Source organism: Quercus lobata, chromosome 3, assembly GCF_001633185.2.
Source record: "Quercus lobata isolate SW786 chromosome 3, ValleyOak3.0 Primary Assembly, whole genome shotgun sequence".
NCBI lineage: Eukaryota > Viridiplantae > Streptophyta > Magnoliopsida > Fagales > Fagaceae > Quercus > Quercus lobata.
Genome location: NC_044906.1, coordinates 70,120,567 through 70,141,383, shown reverse-complemented (window position 1 = coordinate 70,141,383; position 20,817 = coordinate 70,120,567). Strand labels below are relative to the sequence as shown.

The following is a 20,817-nucleotide window of genomic DNA, read 5'->3' as shown; positions in this document are numbered from 1 at the left end:
CTTGGACTAAGAATTTACTATGGTAACATCTACATAAAGAAAACACTCCAATCATTGTTTGCTATTTTTTATTTTTATTCATTAACAAAAAAAAATGTCTTACATAATAAATTTTGTTGACAAGGTGAAATAATATTGTAGTTCGAAGCTTATTTTTGTGGTTTTGCTTCCAAATTCTTCATGGTTGCAGATAAGAAACACTTTGGTACTTGGTAGCCAAATCAAGTAGCAAGCCAGAATAATGAAAAAGTCAGCAGTGACCATTCTCACAAATACTGAGACATTTGTACCATCAATAGCCCAACAGTACTAGACCCTACTAACTCAACATTCTTTCTAGTGGACCCCACAACCTTGACCCAACAAAAGCCCATGGTGGAAAAACCTCGGCCCTGTCCATAAAAATAGGAGACACATAGGGTCCGTTTGGATTGAACTTATTATTGCCGAAACTGAAAACTGAAAATACTATAGCAAAATAATTTTTAAATGTAGGAATAGTGCCTTGGGACCTATTTTTAATATTTTTAAATACGTTAACAGTGCATGCACTGTTCATAAACAGTGAATTTTGTCTCTGAAAGTCAATAACTATGGCTCAAAAAAAAAAAAAAAAAAAAAGAAGGAGAAAACGCGAGTTTGTAAACGCAGACGTCCAATCCAAACCCCACCATAATGTCCCCAATCAAAGAGATAAATGACCCTCATCTCATGCCCATCAGGCCCAAAATGTGAAATCTAACACAAGGCCCTACCAATAGTATTTAGTGTGGGCGAGCTCACTGGAAACATCTTCCATAACTTCAATGTTGGCTTCATCCCCCTCTAAATTGTAATGTAGTCAAACATCGAGCCAAACATTCAAAGTAATTTTACATGGGTTTATTAGTAATTGTCAAACATTTATTTATACCCGTAATATATTCATTATAAAGTTGATAAATAAAACTCTTCTTGGAGAATTTTAAATGACTAAAATGCCCTCCATTGACTTGCTGTTTTAGAAAGTCTAGTAAGCACAACTTTTTTATATATGACCCCTTGAGTCTTGACTTGCTTTTTTCTAGGAAGTCAAGTAAACAAAAGTTATAAGGATATATGACCCCATCTGTCTTTCGACGTGTTTTTTTTCCTGAATTGAAATAGTCTGCTTCAACTTTTTGGAAATAAGCCTTAGATCAAAACCAATGAATACGGTGGACATTTTAGTGTTAAGTCATTCCAAATCAACTCCCAACCAAAAAAAAAAAAAAAAACAAACAAACAAACAACTCGCAACAACTCCATTAACCGATTACAATCAGTGGGAAAAGGCCTTTTTCTCTTCGGCCTATCCACTTTCACCATTGCACTGAAAATTCCAAGCAAGTCAGGACCCATTACTTTGGAAAATAATAACGACAGCAGATACTTCATCACAACATAATAACGACATAACTATATTACTATAATCTAAACATTAAGGTATAAAATCAAAATTACCCCAAACATGAACTATACAAATTTTGCAATATAATCTCCAATTTATTCTTTATGAAAATATATTAATTTATACATAGATCAGCAGAAATATGCTTGCCAACTTATCAATATTAAAGAGATAATGGTACCCATGGTTGTCAAAATCGCGATCTGATCATAGGATCCCACAATTTTACGATCCCACCTCACCAAAACATTTAGGATCGCATTGGGATCATAAAAATGGTAGGATCGTAAGGGATCTTACCAATTCTACTGATCCTACCAAAACATCAGTTTTGGATTTTTTTTTTTTTTTTTTTTGGGATAAATCTTTGGTTTTGATGAAGTTTTAAGAGTTTTTATTTTTCTATGTTGTGATTGTACGATTTTTTATTTTATTTTTTATATAATTATGTTAACCTAAGCAAATGTTATCTACTTTTTAGTTCACTTGTAATCAAAATGAAGGAATGCTTCATCATTTCTAAATGAAAATTTTATATTGGCTTTGCTACCTTTTAAGCTATAATGTTGTTAAATTTGTGTGATTAATATACTAATTTTTGTTCTAATATTACAAAAATGTTTTTCTTATATATAATTTTATTAGTATGCTTGTATTTGCATATTGATTGATTGATTTTTTTGAATGTGTTCTATAATTGTTGATGAGTGGTACAACTTGAATAGTTGAGTGTGAAGTTGTATCTTGATCTATTTTGCAGTTCTAGTATACAAATATGCAAGATCTGCATAGATGATGAACTAGATAATGGTGATTAGAACGGTGGTTATAAGAACCCTAGATTGGGAATAACTAAATGTTCATTCCACCTTAATATTCATCTTACTTTTGGATTTCATATTTTAATTAGCTAGTTTCCATTTGATAACTTATTTTGGATTTTAAACTTAGAACTTGGAAAATATTTCCATACGTGTTGATAAATATTTTGATATTTGGTTGCTAATTAAACATTTATTAAATTTTTAGTTACATTGGGTCAAAACTTAAATATATTTGTTCCATTAGTATAAACGTAACATGTATGACATGCAAATTACATCATATGATGCAAATCTTTATTTTTTTATGGATAAATTCAAATTTTACTTGATTATTCAACATATAAAGTTATTATCAATACGTTTTTTGCTTTAAATTTGAAAATATGTAGGATCTTACGATTCACAATCCGATCCTACAATCCACAATCCCACCTACCTTCTACGATCCTACGTAGAATCCCGATTTTGACAACCTTAGTGGTACCAAATTTTTATTTTTTTTACTATTCATAAAATGTTTTTTTTATTATTATAGAAGAATTCATAAAATGTAGGCGTAAATGCACTTTTAATCCCTACATTTTGGCTTTTTTCCATTTTAGTCCCTACGTTTTAATTTCACTACTTTTAGTCCCTAATCAATTAGCGCATGTTATTTTGGTCCTTTCCATCAATCAACAGCCGGAAATATCTAACGTGGCAAACGGAGGACTTAAATATTATTAAAAATCCACATCACCCATGACACATCAGCATATAAATTTAAAAAAAATAATTTATTAATTTTAACTAAATAAAAAAAATAAAAACAGAATTAAAAACCAAAATTCATGTGAATTAAGATCTAAAAGTTTCTTGAACAAGAACACCAACCCAGATCTAAAAGATTCTCCCATTTTTTCTCTTCTTGCATTTTCTTAGCAACCAAACATGCAAAACACACAACAATCTTCAAATGAGACCAAAACCTAACAATCACAAAAACACCAAAACACAACATCTCAACCAAAACACTAAAACATCTCTACCGGACCCAACCAACCAAACACCAAACATCAAAACTCAACCAAACACAACAATAGACCAAGAAAATCCTCCACCAATTCACCACCTTCAAATCCCACCAATGGCCAAAAAATCCAAATCTACCCACCACCTCTGAGCCCAACTAACCACCGTCACCCAGACCCGTAAAACCCAACCAACACCATTGATCTCCACCTCCACCAAGCTGGGTTTGTCTTTCTCCACCTCCATCACTAGTCTCCACCGTTGATCTGAGCCCCTCCATTACCTTACTACTGATCTGCAACCACCACCTCCACTACTGATCTACAACCACCACTTCCACCACCACCAATCTAACCCCTCATTCTCTCTCTTTAACCCAAATCAAACCCATATAGGAAAAAGAGAGGAAGATAGAAAACTGAAAGAGAGTTGAGAGAGAGATCGAGAGTCAACTGCCAAGAGAAAGGGGAAAATGAAAATTGACCCACTGCCGAGAGAGAGAGAGAAAGCAAAGCACCAATTTGAGCGAGGAGAAATTGATGTCACGCCACATGGAAGGCTTTTTGCAGATATTATGCCACAGCGTGCACACCTTCTGCGTGGTTTCGAGGATCTCGACCGCGCCAAGTCTCTAAAGGATTGACTCCGTCACGTCCTTCGGGAGCTCCAGCTAGTTCCGTGGAATCTCCTTTTTCTTCCACACTTTCTTAGTTTGCTTTTTCGAAGAGGACGAAGAAGGAGCACAAGAAGTAGAAGAAGAAGAAGAAGTAGGCTCCTTTTTCTTCCATACTTTCTTTCAAGGCACTTTCAGATTGGGATTGTCTCGGAATTTGAATTTCTGCATTTGGATTTTGGGTTCGGTGGTGAGAATTGGAATTTCTAGGGTTTTGGATTTGGTGTGTACTATAGTTTCTAGGAAATGAGGATTTGAGAGAGAACGAAAGAAAGTGGATATGGAAAGTGGATATGAACATGTTCTTCAGAAAAAATAAAGAAATAAATAAATTATTTTAATTTAATTATCTTATTTTATTTTAAAAGAATTTAGAAAAAAAAACATGAAAATGTCCTTTTATTATTATTATTTTACGCTGACTTGGCATTTATTAAATAACAAATCATTTTTTTTTAATTCACCACGTCAGCATTTACTATGTCAACAGTTCACTCTGTTTTCCATATTAGATATTTCCAGCTATTGACTGATGGAAAGGACCAAAATAACACGCGCTAATTGATTTAGGGACTAAAAGTGGTGAAATTAAAATGTAGGGACCAAAATAGAAAAAAGCCAAAAACTAAAAGTGCATTTACACCTAAAATGCATTGATATAGTCTTGTTCTCTGACTAATAATTGTGTTGTCCTAACAAATAGTCTTGTAGGTCAATTAATCCATGGCATGTTACATGATTGATTTATTTTCCAAAGTAATGCATCCTAGCTCACTTGGAATTTTCAATGTGATGGTGAAAGTGGATAGGCCAACGAGAAAAAGGCCTTTTCCCACTGATTGTAATTGGTTAATAGAGCTGTTGGGAGTTGATTTGGAATGACTTCAAAACTAGAAATCAAAAGCATGTGACTTCAAAATCAAGATCATGTGATCAAAAACTATAAACAATTCCCACACAACATGCACTATCTAGCCAAAACTAGCAAAGTGCAGTAAAATGAGCTCATCCAAGCTAAACAAGGTACACAAGCATGGTATGTAAAGATAATATGGCCAACCTTGATTACAAGTCTAGGAGAGATAATGCAAAACACATTTTTCCTTCCTTCTCCTCCTTTTTTTTTTTTTTTTTAATTTGAAAAATATAACAAAACACTCTATCATGAAATGCATGAATGATATGCAATGCAAATCCTAAAAAAACAAAAAAAACAAAAAACAAAGAAAAATGGTCACAAAGAGTAGAGAGATGAAGCACAGTGACCATATCAGAAAGACTCAATTAGATTGAGCCTTTTGCATCCAAAACTTTTTAGATGCAACTCATGCATTGGAGTTATTATTCTTATTAGAATGATGAGCAACTCCAAGATTGGAACAAGGGTTTAATGCCTCTACCAACTCCCTAATAAGTACTATAGGATCTTATGCTTGAGGCACAGGTACTTTTAGCTTATTTTCTCGCTTAGCAGCTTGCAACTTAAAACACCCAGTCTTTCCACAAAAATCACAAACCCATAAAGGTCTATCATGCCCCTTATCCTTAGGAATGGTAGGATTCTTAGACTTAGACTCTTTAAGATCAACCCTAATTTTCCTAGGAGGTGTAACTACTAGTTTGACAATCTCACTCTCGGGGGGCTTAGAAGAAGAAACAAAGTTTGTGGAATGAGTCTTAGACACTGAGATGCTATCTTCAAAACCTAAACCAGCTTTGTCTAAGGGAGACTTCTAAATACTTAACATGTGTTCAAGTTTAGAACTAGTAGACCTATTTGTTTGTTCTCTAACAACAGATAATTTAAGTTCCAAATTCTTAACTTTATCAAGCAACAACATGTTTTCAGTCTTCACCTTATCAAGCAATTCATCAACATCAAATAATTTCAATAGCAATTTTTTCTTATCAAATTCAAGAGAAGCAATTTTCTTTAAACCTAAATCAACATTCATAGCATCCTTTACTGCAACCTTGCAAAGCTTATTATAAGCTTCTTGCAAATCAGCATTCTCAGAGAGTTCCCCATCAAAAGGGTTCTCATCAACCACAACACTTTCATCAACTATAGCAGTAGCTGTGAAAGCAATAAAGTTTCCATCCTCATCACTAACAGATTCATGATCAGAAACTTCATCATCACTAAGGGTTACAGCCATAGCTTTACCCTTTGATCTCAAGAATGTGGGACATTCTGATTTCACATGACCATAACTTTGTCAACCAAAACATTGTTGTCCCAAAGAATTATTAGATGTTTGACCTACTTTCTCTTTAAATTTATTAGTATTATTCACTTTAGTTGGTTCATTCCTCTTAAAATTTCTAGGTTCAGCATTTTTTTTACCTCTTGCCCTTCTATTGTTATTCCTAAGAAAGTTTCTAAAGTTCTTGGCAAGATAGGCAATCTCTGTAAAAGAGAGCTCATCATTAAATCCATTCTCATCAACATCATTAACTGACTTAAGAGCCATTGATTTGGATTTGTTTGTCTTGGGTAGGTCTAGCTCATAGGAGTAGAGAGATCCTACAAATTAATAAAAAGGGATAGAGTCCACATCCTTACTTTCAGTAATGGCAGTCACTTTGGGTCTAAAGTTCTCATGCACAGTTTGGAGAATATTCCATGCAATATGAGTAACCTCAACATTAGAGATTCTTTGGAATTCCTCCATAGAAATAGCATTAAAAATAGCAAGCATGGTTTTGCTATTAAAAGCAGCTACTTCTTTCTGAGAAGTTTGCCACTCGCTCACAGGAGTAGTAAGTTTCTCCCATTCGTATTCAACGGAATTCCAAACTCACTCATCAATAGATTTCAAGAATGCTTTCATTCTTACTTTCCAGTAGGCATAGTTGTTCCCATCAAAGTGAGGTGGGATCACAAGAGAGTGACTGTGCTCCATGACAACAAGGGTCAATGATCAACTCTTAGATCAAATGATCTAAATACTAGAGCTAACTCGATCTAATACCACTTGTACGTTTTTAGACCCCTTAAAACAAGTTGTTTAACCTAATATTAAGCCAAGTTGATTAACAAGTTCATTATAAGATCTAGGTTAAACACATTCAAATCATATCATGTGAATAGTGCAAAAAAATAAATAACACAACAATATGATAACTCAAGAAAACCAAACCGGTAAAAAACCTGAGGACGATTTAACCTAGCTATCCTTAAAGTAAAACAAATCCACTATGAAAGAATTGTAGTTTTACAATAAGACTTAGACCACTAACATATTATTACTACCTCAAGTAGAAAACTTACTACTACGACCACGTGATAGCTCTGAGTCCACGGACTACTTCTTTCCTTAATCCACAACAACCATAAGTACTCCCACTTGTGTTTTCTTTAAGCTCTTGAAACAGCAATTGAAGAGATCACCAAGCTCTTGACATTAATCTTGATCTTGATAACTCTAAGTATGTATGAAGGTAAACACCTCTAGATCTCACAAGAGATTCACACACAGAGCATATCAACAACCTTTAAAATGTGGTTAGGGTTTTTCTGTTTATACTTAAAGCAAAACATAAAACCCTACACATCATATGGGCTTGGGCTGAGTTGGAAATTCTGTAGAAAAAACAATCTGCACGAGCTTCAATCGATCGAGTCTAATTTTTGATCGATCGAGCCTTGCAGAAATTGAATAGTAATTTCCTGCAATTACTCGATTCCAACTTTACACGTAAACACACTTTGAGCAGCCTAAATTTAGACTCTAAGTTTTGATCATAGTTTGCCAACATTAAACATTGAAGTTCTAATACATATAGACCCTAAAGTCTTAGAACCTAACAACATTCTTTACTTCGATAATAATAATAAGTTTTAACGCGGTGTCAAAGGGCTCAGGACTTAAATTTCTATCTCCTACGCTTCAAGATGACAAATTCCAGCCCATCCATTTGTCCCTCCAAACGCGAAATATGATCTTTGAACAAGGACAAAGAGAGAGGAAGACGATTAACAAGGGAGGAAGTCACCGAGAAAATTAAGCAAGGTTACAACATCCTCAAAACTTGTCTTTACTTAAACCTAGTCAACATATTGTCTGCCAAGATTACTAAGGCTCTAAAAATTGTAAATAGAGATATAGCATTTGACTTATTTTGTCTATGAATGATGACTATAAATTGTATTATTTTTGTGTAGGGTTTTCACTTTACTCTATTGTCTCATAAGTAAGTTTTGGTCCAAGGGAGAGGGAAAATGAGATTAATCCTTATGTTACTTCTAATATTATCTTCTTTCACTCACTATTTATTCTTTTAAAATGAAACTAATGATGGGATTAGCCAAAGATTAATAAGGAGAAAACTTCCTATTCTATTTTTTTTTTTTTTTGGCTAAAATATTATTTTTGTCCCTAAATTTTGTACGATTTTTTTTTTTTTTTTTTTTTGGTCTCTAAACTTTAAAAAGTTCATTTGTCACTCTTAATAAACTGTTAAAAATATTATACTTGTCAATTTTCAGTTTTAGAAGTTCATTTTTTAATTCCCAAAATATTGTAAAAGTTTTTTTTTTTTCATCCCTAAACTATTGAAAATTTTCTTTCAAAATTTTGAGAATGAAAAAAATGAAATTTTAAAGTTTAGGAATGAAAAAAAAAAAAAAAAAAAACAATCTTTAGGTTCAAAAACATTATTTTAGCCTTTTCTTTTTTTTTTTAGTTCGTTGCCTATCATTGCTGAAGTTAGGTTTTCGTAAATTGTTCTTATCTATGATGTTTCTAAAAAAAAAAAAAAAAAATCGTAGACAAGCCAGTTTAAATAGGTCTTGGTATATTGTGATTTATGAATTTTGGTGCATTATTGTCACATTCTTTTGATTTTATGAATGATCAGTGGTACAATTATCAGTATATATTATGTTACAATAGAATAATTCTCTAATTTAATCTCCTTAAAAGATTCCTAGATTCAAGAATTATACCAACGGTGTATTATGGAAAGAAAATTCCAGTCAATACTGATAGGTCTTAAGATTCTAATTATATCAGACGGACCTTTCAAATCAATATGGTGAAATCCAATTCGATTTAGACCACAAAAAATAATAAATAAAAATAAAGATAAATATCCAGTTACTTTAGTCCTTTCAACTTGGCTCCCATTCCCATTATCTGCATTATTGTGTGTGTATAAATATCCACTCATATCATCACTTTTTTATCGCTTATAACACTTGCCACCCAAATACTCAAGGATATGCGTGTAATCAAATCTGAAAAACTTGATTTCGTAATTCTCAACAGATACAACTTGTGTCGAGCTTCAGTAGTAATTCTCGATAGAAAGGATTCTGTTGAACTTTAATGAACAGCACATACTTCACTTGTTTCTTGGTCAAATTTGCATGGCTTCAATAGTAGACTTGAACACTTGTTTCTTGAAGTACTAAACCCATCATAGATCTACCCAATTACAAGTAAAGTATGTTTTGTCAAAAGATTAGCCAATTACATAAATATGTCCCCAACACCATCCATTAGTCCCTCCAAACACAAAGTATGATCTATGGATAAGGACAAAGAGAGAGGAAGAAGATTGACAAGAGTGGAACTTACCAAGAAATTAAGCAAGATTACAACATCCTCAAAACTTTTGCCTTTACTTAAACCTAGTCAATATATTGTCTGCCAAGATTATTAAGGGATTGACAATTGTAGATAGAAATATAGCATTTGACTCATTTTATCTATGATTGATGACTAAAAATTGTATTATTTTTGTGTAATGTCTTCCGCTTTACTCTATTGTCTCATAAGCAAGTTTTGGTCCAAGGGAGAGGAGAAGAGAAGATTAATCCTCATGTTACTTTTAATATTATCTTCTTACGGTCACTATTTATTCTTTTAAAATGAAATTAATGATGGTGGGTTCCAGTTAGCTCAACTGGTAAAATCTTTGATGGTTGTATAAGAGATCTGGGATTCAATCCTTGCCTACACCAAGAATTAATTAGTGTCTTGGTCTGATGATAAAGAGCTATCATTAGGAGTGGACGCCATAGGTTGAAACTCTCTAAAAAAATGAAATTAATGATGGGATTATGAAAAGATTAATAAGAAGAAAACTTCCTATTCTATTTTTTTTTTGTTTGGCTAAAATATTATTTTGCCCCTAAATTTCATGTGAAAACTTACATGAAATGATAATTGAGTGTAAGAGTATGACTTAAAAAATTTTAGGCTTCATTAGTGCTAAAACTCTCGAGTCGACTCTAACTACAGCAAACCCCTTTAATTACTAAATATGCAAATTCATTTCTAAAAAGGGTTTGTTGATATGTTGTTTGTCACTTGAAAAAAAAAAAGAGTCGCCACTAATATCACTTCAAATAAAAATGAGATTGTTTAAGTCTTTTGTAAAAACAATTTATTTGGCATTCTTAATACTCACCTTTGTTGTCAAAGGTATTGTAACTTAGTGGCATAACTTTTTCTTCTTTGTTAGGAGAACTAGAGTTCTATCTTCCCCAATTTTTATAACTATTGAATTATTAAAAAAAAAAAAAAAAGTCTGCATTCGTTACTTTGATTTACCAAGTGATAATGACCTTCAATGTGGTATCAAATTTCGCATTGTCTCGAATGTCTAATTGCGAATACAATGACATTCATTGATTCACGACTAGGTCCTCTCATAGAATATGAGGAACCATCTTCGTTTGAATATTCTTCTCGTGTGATTATTTGCTAACAAGAATTAGAGTCTACATTCATTGAAAAGAAAACAAGAAGTGAGTCTACATTCGTTACATTGATTTACCAAATGATAAGGACATTTAACGCGGTATCAAATTTTTGCATTGTCTCAAATGTCCAATTGCGAATACAATGACATTCATTGATTCACAACAAGGTCCTCTCATAGAATATGAGGAACCATCTTCCGTTTGAATAGTCTTCTCTTTTAATTATTTGCTAACAAGAATTCAGAGAGGTCCACTAATTTTGATGTAACTATTTCCTAACAAGAATTTGGAAAATTGGTGCAGGAGTTTATATCAAATTAAAGGCCTTAGGACTCAAATTTCCGTCTTCTACACTTCAAGATGACATATTCCAGCCCATCCATTGGTCCCTCCAAATGCAAAGTATGATCTATGGATGAGGACAAAGAGAGAGGAAGAAGATTGACAAGGGAGGAACTTACCAAGAAATTAAGCAAGATTACAACATCCTCAAAATTTTTGTCTTTACTTAAACCTAGTCAATATATTGTTTGCCAAGATTATTAAGGCACTGAAAATTGTAGATAGAAATATACACTACAAAAAAAGGGGCTATCCCAGCATTTTCAAAACTGCTGGGATAGCCCCAGAAAGCACTGGGATAGGGTCAATCCTCATGTTACATCTAATATTATCTTCTTACAGTCATTATTTATTCTTATAAAATGAAATTAATGATGGGATTATGAAAAGATTAATAAGAAGAAAACTTCCTATTCTAGTAAATTTTTTTGTGGCTAAAATATTATTTTTATCCCTAAATTTTACATAGATTTTGTTTTTCTTCTCTAAACTTTAAAATTTTAACTTCTCACTCCTCCCAAACTATTAAAAATATTATACTTGTCAATTTTCAGTTTTAAAAGTTCAATTATAATTCCCAAACTATTGTATTTTTTTTTTACATCTCTGAACTATTAAAAATATACGAACCTTAGGTTTAAAAACAATATTTTAGCCATTTTATTTATTTATTCGTTGTCTGTCATTGCTGAAGTGAGGTTTTCGTAAATTGTTCTTATATATGATGTTCCTCAAACTTCTCTTTTTTGGTAGACAAGCCCAGCTTCAATAGGTGTTGGTAGAATGTGATTTATGAATTTTGGTTATTAAAACCAAAATTCATAAATCACCAGGCCATGAACAACATGAACAAAAGCTTGTCTCCTACAAACAATTCTTAGAAAACTTAGCACATGGCATGCCAAAAGAACATGAATTCAAGTTGTTGTCTTCCCAACTTCGCTTTTATAAAAAATAATTAAAAATATATAAACATTAATAAAAGTAATAAAAATGACTTATCAATTAAATTAACAGAAAGTACAACTTCAATTAGAATTGAATGGAGCAAAAGAATACATGTGACCGACCTCGACTAGTCTATTGAAGATCAATAAGCAACTCCAAAATTGGCGACAAACTACTATCATGGATGAGACCCTTCACCCTTGGGAATAAAAATTTTAGGTGTGACTCTTTAGAATTCCAACTCCTAACCAAAAAATTAAAAAAAAAAATCGTTGATAAATTATTATTATTTTTCCAGATTGAGATGTGAAAGTGAAAATGTAGAATAACAACAAAAGCTAATCCATTAGACTTGTGCATATACGTGCTTGCATAGTACGATGTTGGATGAGATGTGAATTTGTGGAGTACAATTCATTGAATACCCCCATGGCCCAGTCCACAACCCATCCAAAAAAAAAAAAAGAAGCTACTACAAGATTACCTAAAGATATTGAAATGGTGACCAAATTAAAGTACTTCGATCTATCTGGAATATGTGCCAATATTAGTAACATTTTATTAATATTTATCACCCAAAAATTCGTAACAGAATCATTGTTTGTAAATAAAACAGTAACACAACGGTGTATGGAAAGATCAATGAGCACCTTTTAATGGATTTAATTATATCAGACGGTCCTTTCAAATCAATATGGTGAAATCCAATTCGTTTTAGACCACAAAAAATAATAAATAAAAATAAAGATAAATATCCAGTTACTTTAGTCCTTTCAACTTGGCTCCCATTCCCATTATCTGCATTATTGTGTATATGAATATCCACTCATATCATTGCTTCTTTATATAGCTTATAACACTTGCCACCCAATTCTCCATTTACTTCCTCTGCTGTAAAGATGTTCAGTATGGGGAAAATGAATGATCAATACCTGCCTTTATTCCTTGCCTCTTGTTTCTTCTTCATTTCTCATTCTCAAACTTCCTCTAATACTTCCTCTCAACATCATTGCCTCCCTGACCAAAGTGCTCATTTGCTGCAACTAAGGCAAGAATTTGTTGAAAAGAGAATGTATTCTGATTACTATAACGATTCTTATCCAAAGATGAAGTCTTGGAAGGCAGATAGCGATTGTTGTTCCTGGGATGGGGTCACATGCGATACACAGAATGGTGAGGTGATTGGCTTAGACCTGAGCAACAGTTGGCTTTATGGGCCTCTTAACTCTAATAGCAGTCTCTTCAGTTTGCGTCACCTTCGGAAACTCAACCTTGACTCCAACAACTTCTCTTCCTCCAGCACAATCCCATCTGAATTTGGCCAGCTTGTAAGGTTGACGTATCTCAACCTATCTTATTCCTTCTTACATGGCCGCATCCCATCGGAAATTTCATGGCTATCCAATTTGGTTTCACTTGATCTCTCTAACAATTATTTTGAATACTTTGTTGGTGGTGATTTCTATTATAAATTGTTGGATCTCAGAAGAATTCATCTTGAAGCACTTGTCCAGAACATGACATATTTGAGAGAACTTCATCTAGGCAAAGTGAACATTTCATCATCGCTACCTCAATCACTGGCAAATTTGTCTTCCTTGACTTCTCTTACTCTGTTTGACTGCAATTTGCAGGGTAAATTTCCCTCAAATATTTTCTTGTTGCCCAAGATACAGGCCATTGATCTGTCACATAACTATGAACTCATTGGTTTTCTTCCCAAATTTCTATATCGCAGTTCCCTAAAGAAATTGCATCTTCGTGCAACAAATTTTTCTGGGGAATTTCCCAATTCAATGGTCAACCTTGGGTCTTTAAATGTTTTGGATCTTTCCGAAACAAATTTATTTGGGGAATTGCCCAATTCAATCGGCAACCTCAAGTCCTTGAATTATTTGGATCTTGATTCAAATAATTTTTCAGGGGCAATTCCACCTTCAATTGGAAACCTATCACAGCTTACTCATCTTTGCCTCTCATATAACAATTTCCATGGTCAGCTTCCTTCCACATTTGGAAACCTTGCAAAACTTTCTTCTCTGGAACTTGATAATATCCTTTTCAATCAAGAAGTACCATCTTTCCTTAGAAATCTTACTCAACTTGAACAACTAAGCCTTTCAAATAACAAATTCGGCGGCATCTTCCCGATTTGGCTAACAAATATTACTAAACTCAGTTTTATATATCTCTCAAGAAATCAGTTGAAAGGGCCAATCCCATCTGAAATAAGCAGACTTCCTAATTTGTTTGCCCTTAGATTGTCACAAAACTCACTCACAGAGGCCATTCCCTCAAATTTGTTTACAATCCCTTCATTGTCTATACTAGTTCTAGATCAAAATCAGCTTACTGGCCCGCTCAAATTCCAAAATATCTCTTCATCACCATTATCTGAATTGATATTGAGTGAAAACAAATTGAATGCATCGATTCCAAGATCAATAGCCAATTTCACTAAGCTACAAGTGCTACATCTTTCTTCGACCAACCTAAAGGGCAAGGTGGATTTAAACATTTTCTTGGAGCTTAAAGAGCTTCGTGAACTCCGTCTTTCAGGTAACAAAGTATTTGTTTCAAAAGCAAATATCAATTCAACCCTCCCCAAATTTTCAGATTTGCGGTTGTCTTCTTGCAATTTGCCTGAATTTCCTGATTTTCTAAAAGCCCAAAATGAATTGCGAATTTTAGACCTTTCCAACAATAACATTAAAGGTAAAATACCTAATTGGTTTTGGAATGTTGGAAAAGAGACATTGATTTTTCTAAATCTTTCTTTTAACCTTTTAAGCGAATTTGAGCAACCGCCATTAGTTCTTCCATGGAAAAACATGCAAACTTTAGACTTGAGTTCTAACATGTTGCAAGAGTCATTTCCGATTCTTCCATTGTCAACAATTTATTTTTTTGCCTCAAAAAATAATTTGACTGGAGGTATCCCGCCAATGATTTGTAAGGTGCGTGCTCTACAAATTCTTGATGTGTCAAATAACCAATTGATTGGTCAGATTCCACAATGTTTGCTTAACTTAAGCAAATCTCTTGAAGTATTGGTTATGAGAAATAACCACTTCCAAGGAAACTTGCCTGAAATGTTCATAAATGGATGTAGTTTGAAGACACTGGACTTGAATCACAATCAAATACAAGGGCAGATTCCACGATCCTTAGTTGAATGTCAAATGCTTGATGATTTGAATCTTGGAAATAACAAATTGAATGATACATTCCCTTTCTGGTTGGTGTCTTTACCAGAGTTAAAGATTCTTGTCTTGCGAGCAAATGGATTCTACGGTCCTATATGGGATCCTCATATAAATTTCAGCTTATCCAAGCTCCATGTCATTGACCTCTCTCATAACAATTTTTCTGGCAAGTTACCATCCGAGTACTTTCAAAACTGGAGTGCAATCCTACAGTTCACTGGCAAAGACAAATCACAACCAAGGTACATGGGAGGTGACTCCAGTTATTACAAAGACTCAGTGACTATAGTGAGTAAAGGACAAGAAATGGAATTGGTAAAAATTTTGACCATCTTCACAGCTATTGATCTCTCTAACAATAGTTTTTATGGAGAGATCCCAAATAGCGTGGGGAACCTCAAGGCACTAATCGTACTCAATTTATCAGGTAATAACTTTACGAGCCATATCCCATCATCACTGGGAAACCTAAGTGAGCTTGAATCTTTGGATCTTTCTCGAAATAATCTCTTTGGTGAAATCCCTCAGCAGCTAACAAGTCTCACATTTCTTGAGTATTTAAACCTCTCTCAAAATCAACTTACTGGTCCAATTCCACAAGGTGGGCAGTTTTTGACCTTTCAAGGTTCCTCTTTCGAGGGAAACTCTGGATTGTGTGGCTTTCAATTGTCAAAAAAATGTGGCAATAATGAGATACCCCCAACTTCTAAAATGAAACATGAATCATCATTGGGAGAAGGATTTGGTTGGAAAGTGGTAGTGATTGGATATGCTTGTGGATTGGTAATTGGATTGCTTACCGGACATGTTGTCACCTCAAGAAGGATGGATTGGATAGTGAGAAATTTTGGAGTGAACTTACGTAGGTGAAGATTAAGGTTGTGTTTGGCATTGGCTTAAAAAGCCAGCTTTTTTTACCATTTAAGTTATTTTTGCTACTATTCATCTTATTTTTGCAATTATTTATGAGTCTCATTGCACTTTTTGGTACTATTCGTGGGTCCCATTATATTATTTCAACTACTTTTTAGTTTTATTTACAGTACTTTTGCAAAAGTTTCTACTTTCAACTAAAAAAAAATAAGTTATTCCTAAACAGGCTCTAAGACAATCAAAGGCACTTGGTATAGATTTACAACAATTGTGATAATTGTATATAAGTGTTTAATAAGAGAAACCTAGTTGAATATAATGAAAAAATTATAAGAGTCTTAGAATTATATTTTATTATACAAGAAGAAAAAAAAAAGCGTGCACACCAATATTATATAAGTATGTCACCAACTCACTATAGCTTAACACAAATCACTACATCACATCTCAAAATTAAAATTTAAAAAAAAATTATGGCTCAAGGGACAATCTAGAGTCGTGATTTGTGGTTAAAACAAAGTTTTGAATTTCATTTCAAAGATTGTTTCAGATTGACTATTAGAATAGAATATTTTGGTTCTAGTATGTACCAGTATGCTGTTTCAGGATTACTGTTAGGACAGGGTTTGGCTACAAACTTGGTTGTAAATTAAGGCTATAACTTCCATTAAAAAAATTAACATGACTATGTAATTTGAAAATCTAACAATTGAATTGCGTGTTTTTTATACTCTTAACATACATGTAAAATTTTGTGCCAATTAGATATTATTTACTGTATGTTCCATTAACTTTATATTTCCCCAATGCAATTGCTAAATTCTATTCTCATATAAAGAATATTGCCATTTGATACTTCCTAGATCAGACTATTCACTTTGCAAAAACACCAACAAAATATACTTTAAATCATTAGGAAGTAAACCATTAAATATCCACGCAAATTGGAGACTCACACAATGTCCAGAATTAAATGGGTAACCCTCAACTTAGGCCCAAAATGTGATATCTAACACTAGGCCCCAACCATAGTATTCAATGCTGGCGGATTCACTGGAAACATCTTCCATGAATTCAGTGATGGCTTCATCCCATCTTCATCACGGAAAATTATTAGGTACTCCCAGAGTATCATAAATGCGTATTCTCTCCTCTCACATGAATGGTGGGTCCCACCATGAATTTAATTAGTGGGACCCACCATTTATGTGAGAGGAGGGAGTACGCATTTATGGTACTCCGGGAGTACACAATAATTTCCTCTTCATCACTATCAATTCATTCTTCCCTGATCAAGATGTTGTATTTATGATATCAAAGGCTCTTAATTGGTGCGTCAATAAGTACACCAAAATATTACATGCTGTCACAAAATACTTTATCATAAACCCTAATAATTATACTATCTCTGATTGTTTCCCTCTTGCCAATGAGAGTATTATATCGCATGGTTTGATCACTATAGACCCTAAATTAATACCAAACTAAAAAACGTCCACACGTTTCCATGCCTTAGTTGACAAAGCCTATGGCCCAAATTCCAAATCAAAACTATCTCTGTAAATTTAACCCTTCAAATCTAGGTTAATTGTTGTGTTGATTCATTGTAATGGTGGTGCAGGTCATGTACTTTTGAACCAAAATGAAGTAAAATTTGAAGCTAAAAAGATTAGTTCTAATGTGATTATTTTTGAGCCAACACCTATGAACCCTATCTACAAAGTTTATGAATTGATACATTCAAGCAATGCAATGATTGGTATACGTGGTGCAGCCCTTACACATACAATTTTTCTCCGGCCTGGCTCGATGTTCATGCAAGTGGTGCCGCTTGGGACTGAATGGGCGGTGGAGGTTTGCTATGCAAGATTGGCTAGGAATGTGGGGTCTGAGTAAATGGAGTGTATATATATATATATATAGGATACAAGCTGAGCAGAGTAGCTTGAAAGAGAATTATAAAAAGGATGACATGGTAATAAGAGACCAAGTTGCTTTAAAAGGAAAAGATCGGTCCCTTATGACTTATGAGTTTATAATTGAAGGAACACATTTGTTTGAATACTCAGGGTTGACTAAAATAAATTTTACCAGCTTATTACTCCGCTTAGACTTAGTAGGACCTGTGTAGTAGTAACAATTCAAGTAGAGGAGATTTGAATTTGGGAAATTTTTATTAGAAACAGCAAAAAATGTCAATAGAGTTAGAAGACTCTTGACTTGTATTAATAACAAAATTTAGTTTGAGGAAGTTGCAAATTCTACGCTATATTCACAATGTGTAAGCAATATTTTAGTTTACTAGATATCACACGGTTTGTAGAATTGTAGTGACTCTTTTAGTTAGTTGAAGATCCATAGCCACCAACAATTTGATCACATTTTCATCTTAAAAGGGGGTCTTTTAAATTTTAATGAGTACCTAAAGTTGTTTGTCCAAAAATATTAAATATTCAATAAATAGTTATAATGCATAATGTTTTTTTAGAAAAAATACATTTGCCAATAATTTTTTTATTTACACTCATAAAATTGTGTGCTTTTCTTGATATTTGTACACAATTTAATTTTTTTTGGGAGTAATTGCACTAAATTCATCTGTGCTTTGCCCCGAATTCACATTGCCTATCCATGGTTTGAAAAATGTCACTTTACCTACCTGAAGTTCACTCTATTAAGGCTCCATAACCTACCTCAGTTAGAATCTTAAAAAGAAATAAAAAAAAATAAACAAACCTCCATGACTATGAGATTCCAAATGAACAAAAGAAAAATCCAATATTGCCCCCACATTCTACAAAAAAACCAGAAACCATAATAGAATTTCACAGCCATTAAAGATAATGAATTTCCCAAAAAAAAAAACGAGAACTTTTGCTGAACTTTATTCCAAATTCGGTTAAAAAACTGGACTAGGTATTGTCAATAAAAAATGGGCAGGTTGCATCTTGTACATAAATTATGAGGAAGACAATCTGAGATGGTATGTATGTTTGAAGCTTGGTCAAAATCCCCAAATCCTTCACTACCGTATAAAACATAAACACCAAACCAAACACACAAATTCTATAAAATCCTAGCCCAGAATCTCCAAATCAAGCTCACAAAATTCTCCTAAGTCCTAACGCCTTTTTTTTAAACAAGAACAAAAAGAAATCAAGAAATTACAAGGTGATCCAATATAGAAACAGATTAAGACGGTTGTGGTGTCTGTCTCTAATGAGTCTGATCCCAATCGCCAAACCTCAGCTACCATCGAACTCAATCATTGATCCCACCCCAACAACCCAATCGTAAACAACAAAGCCAAGTGTGTGTGCCTACGTGCACGAGAGAGAGAGAGAGAGAGAGAGAGAGAGAGAGAGAGAGAGAGAGAGAGAGATGAAAATTGAAAAGTAAGAGAAGGAACTAATATCAAACGTTTCTGAACAAGAGTCGTTACTAACGAAAGTACTCTAACCCAACAATATTACTCAATACTCAAATATTTTAAAATTTTACCAGAATAATATTATGTTTGTTCCTAAATTTTACAAAATCTAACTTTTAGATCTTTTTTTTTTTTTTTTTTCCTATGTTTTAAGAGGAGAAAGACATAAAAGGTAAGCAAAAATACACATTTACTCCTCTTTTTAATAGAGGTAGGGGTAGGTCATGGAGCCTTAACAAAGTGAACCTCAAGTAGGTAAAGTGACACTTTTCAAACCACGGGTAGGTAATGTGATTTCGGGCTAAACTACAGGTAGGTTTCTTGTAATTATCCCCTTTTTTAATGTACAAGAATTTTAGTTGATATTCTTGTTAAGGAAATTCACAACACAAGTGTAGTTTGCTAATTTAAGAAGACAGAAGCTCATGAACAAGCTGCGAGGAAGGGCTAATTAGAAGACAGAAAAGAAAAGTAAACTTTGATGCTGCTATCATGGATGCTGGGGTGATCTTAACAGTAACATGCAAGGATTGAAGATGGAAGATTCACTCATGCTTAGGACTAATTTTCTTCATCAGGGAGGTAGATGCGTTATGGGAGAAGCCCAAGCTATCAAGCCAGCCTTGCTTGCTCTATCCAATGCCGCAAGTCTAAAGAGCCTAAACAATATTTTAGAAGGTGGTGTTGTGAAAGTCTTAAATCTTTTGAACTTTGAAGTCTTTTGAATTGTCGTCTCATTGGACTACTGTTTCAACAATTGATGATATGTTAATGTGATCGACCCAAACTAATTTTGTTGAGAATCTATTACTGACACCAAAAAATTTAGGACCTAAGATATATATTGATGTTGTTGGGATATTTCCATTGTTAGAAGAGATCTAATTATTCTTACCAATTAAAAAAAAAAAAAATACAGCTTGGCCCAATAAGCTTTTGCATGTGATAGGTTTGGACCTATTTGGCTATTTCCATCTCTAACCTGGGTTTCAGTTCACTTTTGGGAGGCAAAGATAGATAAATGCCCACTCATTCTAATAGAGAGCATAAAATATGTTGGTTTTTCTCTTTTTTGAGAGAGAATTTTAACCTATGGCGTCTGTTCCTGATGATAGCTTTTTATTATCAGACCAAGACACCAATTAGTATTTGGTGGGAATTGAACCCCAGATCTATCATTCAACCATCTGAGACTTTACTAGTTGAGCTAGCTAGAACCCATTTGGTTTTTCTCTTTTAACTCAACCTAGATAATCCTGTTTTTCATGGGATGTGCATAAAATAATTTTTTTTTTTTTTTTTTGGGGCGCATAAAATATGTAGTTATGTACACAAAAAGTGTACAAATAAAATATCTGTCATTCTA

The 20,817-nt window shown here is 33.5% G+C and overlaps 1 protein-coding gene across 1 annotated transcript; it reads left to right on the top strand.

The window, feature by feature from the left end:
- The first annotated feature begins 12,800 nt into the window (after positions 1-12,800).
- Positions 12,801-16,076, top strand: LOC115979712 (receptor-like protein 33). The gene has a single exon (XM_031101779.1). The coding sequence runs from the start codon at positions 12,842-12,844 to the stop codon at positions 16,016-16,018; it is 3,177 nt and encodes a 1,058-aa protein (XP_030957639.1). The 5' UTR covers positions 12,801-12,841; the 3' UTR covers positions 16,019-16,076.
- Positions 16,077-20,817: the final 4,741 nt, after the last annotated feature.